This window comes from Orycteropus afer, unplaced genomic scaffold, assembly GCF_000298275.1.
Source record: "Orycteropus afer afer isolate SDZICR_OR568_19922 unplaced genomic scaffold, OryAfe1.0 scaffold00012, whole genome shotgun sequence".
NCBI lineage: Eukaryota > Metazoa > Chordata > Mammalia > Tubulidentata > Orycteropodidae > Orycteropus > Orycteropus afer.
Genome location: NW_006921599.1, coordinates 7,839,475 through 7,844,982, shown reverse-complemented (window position 1 = coordinate 7,844,982; position 5,508 = coordinate 7,839,475). Strand labels below are relative to the sequence as shown.

The 5,508-nt window shown below is 40.2% G+C and overlaps 1 protein-coding gene across 1 annotated transcript in view; it reads right to left on the bottom strand.

Moving 5' to 3' along the window:
• Positions 1-5,508, bottom strand: part of SIRT5 (sirtuin 5) — a 47,153-nt gene continuing 41,645 nt past the window's right edge. The window contains exon 8 of the mRNA XM_007951845.1: positions 1-76. Coding sequence (XP_007950036.1) covers positions 1-76 — 76 coding nt within the window. The remainder of the gene's footprint in view (positions 77-5,508) is intronic.

The following is a 5,508-nucleotide window of genomic DNA, read 5'->3' as shown; positions in this document are numbered from 1 at the left end:
TTAAGAAATAGTTTCTGTTTCATGACGGGCAAGGGCTTCAGGAAGAGTTGTGCCACAGGGTCCCTGGAAATGAAACCTGAAACACAAGGGCCAAATATAGCAGAGTTATGAGCTATGGGTTAACAGAATGAACACGTTACTTCAGCAAGTCACACATCCCTTAGTTACACCTACAGTAAAATCCAAATTCCCACAAATAAGGTGTTTGCAATTTCTGTGCCTACTTCTTTCATCTCATTTCTGACAATGCAAGATACAGACACTTCACTATGGGCTCACTATGTAGCCAAGAGAACTTAGGGGAGTGATTGCTTAGAATTTATGTGGTATAAATAGGAACTTTGTTTTAAGGGATAGGGGAAGACATGATTGTAAGGTATATTTTACTATTGTATTGCCAAACTCATTGAGTTTGTAATTCATCACTGAAATTTTATGTTAAAAAGAATATATATATATGTGTATATATCTATATATATATAACAAAAACCAAACTCACTGCCGTCAAGTTGGTTCTGACTCATAACAACCTCTCCTTGGGTTTCTGAGGCAGGATCTCTATGGAAGTAGATTGCCCAGTCTTCCAAGGAGCAGCTGGTGGGTTTGAACCACCAGGCTTCTGGTTAGTAGCCAAATGCCTTAGACACTATGCCACCAGAGCGTGTGTATGTGCATATGTGTGTGTGTGTGTGTCTATCTATATCTATCTATCTATCTATCTATCTATCTATATATATATATATGGCATTAAAATAGCATTCACATGTGCTGAGGACATAAGCAAAAAATCAACTCATACATACATAAGCTGGATTTTCGCTGACAATGATTGGCAAGTACACAGTTAAGCTAGATGTGGAATGTTGTACCTAGAAACCCCTGATCTGAAGCTGTGTACCTGGATTGGACATCAAGTCTGTGTCTCTGTGGGAAAGAGACTTAGATTGTCTAAGTATGAGTTGAGCAGGATATTTCATTCTTTACTGACATCATTCCAAACAGCAAAGTTTCTGAAAGTTTATGATTTTACAGAACATAAGATTTTTAGACCAGACCATAAGGATTTTAACTGAATCAACAGGCCTCTCAAGTAGTCCATTGGATTCTATGAATTCCATGTGTAGTCTCTGATCAGGAGTCAGAAAGCAGAAAGAAGAGAAAAAGACAAGAAAGCAAACTCAATGAATGGTTCCCTGCTTCATTCAGGGAAAACACTTAGGACAGGAGAGGGAAAACAAAAACAACCATGAGTAAGAAACAAAAAGCAGCACTTTCTAGCATATTGATAAATGGAAATGGTAACCACAGGAAGTAGGAAGAATACTGTCACATTGTGGGGACTTCAATCAATGTCACAATATAAAACGTATGAAAAGTTGAATGGAAAGCCAATTTGCTCTGTAAACTTTCACTCAAATCATAATAAAAAGTTAAAAAAAAAACACTTAAGTACAGCAAAAACTGGAATTTGTCATTCATATAGTTATTCTTGATACAACATAAAGCATGAACGCCTTAACCCTCAAATACAATACAGTTCTCTTGATCGAATGCTGTGTAATAGGCATCCTTGACCTAATGGCATCTGCAATCCTCCTACCACCCACAGTATACCAAACACTGGCCCCAGAAAACTCTTCACCAGCACAGAGGTCCTGGTCCCTTGAGGACTCTCCAAGAATTACAACCAGGCATGGAGAGCTTTTAGGGAATTCTCAGATCCTCAACTTCCAGACAGTCTTTCTGAAGAAAGTGACTTTCAAGTGCCCCTTTCTATATTCACCCTTCTCTCACTTTACAAGCTGCACCACTCACCCGTCCCAACTCTTACAATGGTGCCTTATCCCAGAGTATAAAAACCCACAGGTGCCAAATAAACAGACAATTGAAATACTGGTGCCAATCTGAGGAAACAAATGATTTGTAAAGACTAGGCAATATATCTTTATGCAAGTCAGGCAGTTTCAACTCTTACTTCCAATAAGATTGTAAGAGGGTTTAAAATAGATTTCAATGAACAGATAATTAAATGATACAAAAATTATGTTTTGGCATAGAACCTGGAAGCGCGTTAAAATCTGAGTGGCAATGCTATAATAAAATTCCTTTCTTGCCCTAGATTTATGGGATATAACTACTCAACTACTAATGTAATGCAGAAGCAGCCACAGACAATATATAAATGAATAGCCCTGACTGTGTTGCAATAAAACTGTATTTGCAAATACAGGTGGTGAGCAAATTTGGCCCAGAGGCAGTAGCCTGACAATCCCTGACCTAGAGGAAAACTTAACCAAAGTCTGTTAAGAGTGAGATAGAAAAGAAAATTCTGCCCCTGCTCAACTGCATTTAAACAAGCCCCACAATTGCCCTGGGACTTGTTTCCCCAATTGAAAAAAATGGAAGAATGACCAATGGCATCCCTTCTAAATGCCAGCTTTGATGACTCTGGTACAAGCACCACTGGCATGTTACACTCATCTGGGAACATTCTCTGACCTAGTGGCACAGGCAGTATCAGCTGCTCCCCAGAGAAGTTCTCAGAGCAATGATGGTTAACGTGGCAGGTGCTGGTCCATGAGTAGCCTGTCAAATTGATACGTTTGTAACTAGCAGGTAGCCTGTTTGTCTAGATAGAGGCATCACAGGTTTTCAGGACAATGTGAATCTGAAAAATTTTGGTTGAAGAAGAAATACGGCAGCTGAAGCAGATCTGTGGCTTCAGGTGGCTTGACTTCTATAATGATATGCATTACATGACAAGAATCTCTTCTAAACTTGCAGGGGAACTACCAAGTTCAAGTTCTTTTCACATGAAGACATGACTAACATGTGCAATGGGCACCCAGTAGTACATGCTGCTCAGTCCATGGCCCGAGAGATAGAGACCAGCTCTCAGCTTTGGTTGTGGAAATCCTCGAGTTTTCCTATCTGTATTTCCTTAACATTTCTACAATGATGATTTGTTTTAATTTTTTATACTCATTACAGATGAGATGGAGATCAAATGATTGAAATATAACACATGAGAAGAACCAAATTGGGGAGGTAGCTCATTTTCTGCTTCAGAATGTTTGTCTAGCCCACTCTGGGAGTATTTGAATGCTGTGTCAAAAGAGGCAGAGTTCCTGGCTCTGGCATTGCTCTTAATGATGCTCAGTAGTCCACTTGCTACATATGTGCTGCAATGGAAATCAGAGGCCTAATGCCCACTTGGGAGCTCTGGTGGCGTAGTGCCTAAGGCATGTGACTGCTAACCAGAAGGCTGGCGGTTCAAACCATCAGCCACTCCTTGGAAGGAAGACTGAGCAATCTACTTCCATAGTGATACTGCCTCGGAAACCCAAGGAAGGGTTGCTTTGAGTCAGAATTGACTCCACAGCAGTGAGTTATTTTTTAATGCCCACTTTTCATTGGATAAACTAGAGGGCAATTTATTTTATTTTTTTATTTACTGATATATAATTTACATACAATTCTCCCATTTAAAGCACACAACTCAATGGTTTTTAGTATATTCACAGAGATGTGCAGTCATTACCATAATGCATTTTTAGAATGTTTTCATCACCCTCTGCCCCCCCCCCAAAAAAAAAACCTCTTGTACCAATTAGCAGTCACTCCACAGATGCTACCCTTTTCCCCTAGGCCTAAATAAACACCCATCTATTTTCTTTCTCTATTTATTTGCCTATTCTGGACATTTCATAAAATGAAATCATATAATATGTAGCCTTTTATGAACGATTTCTTTCACTTAGCATAATGTTTTAAGATTCATCCATGTTGTACCATGGATCAGTCAGTCCTTCGTTCTTTTTATGTCTGAATAATTCTCCCTTATATGGATATACCAATTTTTTTTTTAATCCATTCATCATTTTGATGAACATGTAGGTTGTTTCTCCTGGCTACGCACCTGGAGTGAAACTGTAGGATCATATAGCCCTGGTGTTATAGTGGATAAGACATTTGGCTGCAAACAAGAAGGTCAGTGGTTCAAACCCACCAGCCATTCAATGGAAGGAAGATGGGGCAATCTACTTCCATAAAGATTTACAGCCTCGGAAACCCAATGAGGGTTGCTATGAGTTGGAATCGACTCAATGACAGTGAGTTTGGTTTTTTGGTTTTTTATGGTAACTGTATATTAAACTTTTTGAGGAACTGTCAGACTGTTGCCCAAAGTGGCTGTACTATTTTACATTCCATGAGTAATGTGTGTGGGTTCCAATCCCCCATATCCTCACAAACTTTATTTTCCTTTTTTCATTATTACAGCCATTTTAGTGGGCATGAAGTGATATCCCAAGGGGAACACCCTCAATGAGATGAACTGACACAGTGGCTGTGACAATGGGCTCAAGAATGGCAATGATTGTGAAGATAATGCAGGACCGGGCATTGTCTCATTTTGTTGTACAGAGGGCGGGAAAGGAGAGAAAATGCCACGGGGGACCAAGACAGAGTGAGGAAGCAGTCGCAGGGATCCGGATAAGGCAAGGGACCCAGGACCTGCCCCTAAGTGGCAGGAAAGAGGCAGGGATCAATGTAAGGGGAGGGTGGAGAGGTTTCAAACAGCTAAGGGAGACAAACTTATCTGTCAGTTTGTCCTATTGTGGTGGCGTGTTGCTGTGAGGCCTGAGGCTGTGCCACCAGTGTCTTAAACCCAGCAGGGGTGCACATGGTGCACAGATTTAAATGCAGCGTATAGACTGACACAGACTAGAAAGACGGAGGAGGTCATCCACTTCTCAAAGAATTGGCCAGGGAAAACCTTATGAACAGCAGAGAAATACTGTCTGATACATTACTGCGCAACTTTATGAATACCCCAGAAACATTATCCGATACAGTGAAGGAGGATAAGCCACTTAGGTTGGAAGGCTCTCAAAATAGGACTGGGAAAGAGCTGCATCATCAGAGTAGAACCAGCCTTACTGATATGGATAAGATAAAGCTTTTGAGACTTCCACTTGCTGATGTGGCACGACTCAATTTGAGGAGAAACAGCTGCAAACATCCATTAATAACCGGAACATGGGATACACGAAGTATGAATCTAGGAAAATTGGAAGTTGTCAAAAATGAAACCGTATGCATAAAGACTGATATGCTAGACATTAATTAGTGAGCTGAAATGGACTGTTTTTGACTATTCTGAATCAGACAACCATGCGGTCTACTATGCTGGGAATGACAATTTGAAGAGGAATGGTGTGGCGTTCATCATCCATCACAAAAGGTGTTTCAAGATCTGTCCTGAAGTACAATGCTGTCAGTGATAGGATAATATCCATACGCCTACAAGGAAGACCAGTTAATACAACTATTAAATTTATGCACCAACTACCAAAGCCAAAGATGAGAAAATTGAAGACTTTTATCAGTTTCTGCAGTCTGAAATTGACCAAACATGCAATCAAGATGTGTTAATTATCACTGGTGACTGGAATGCAAAAGTTGGAAACAAAGAAGAATCACTGGTAGTTGGAAAATTTGGCCTTG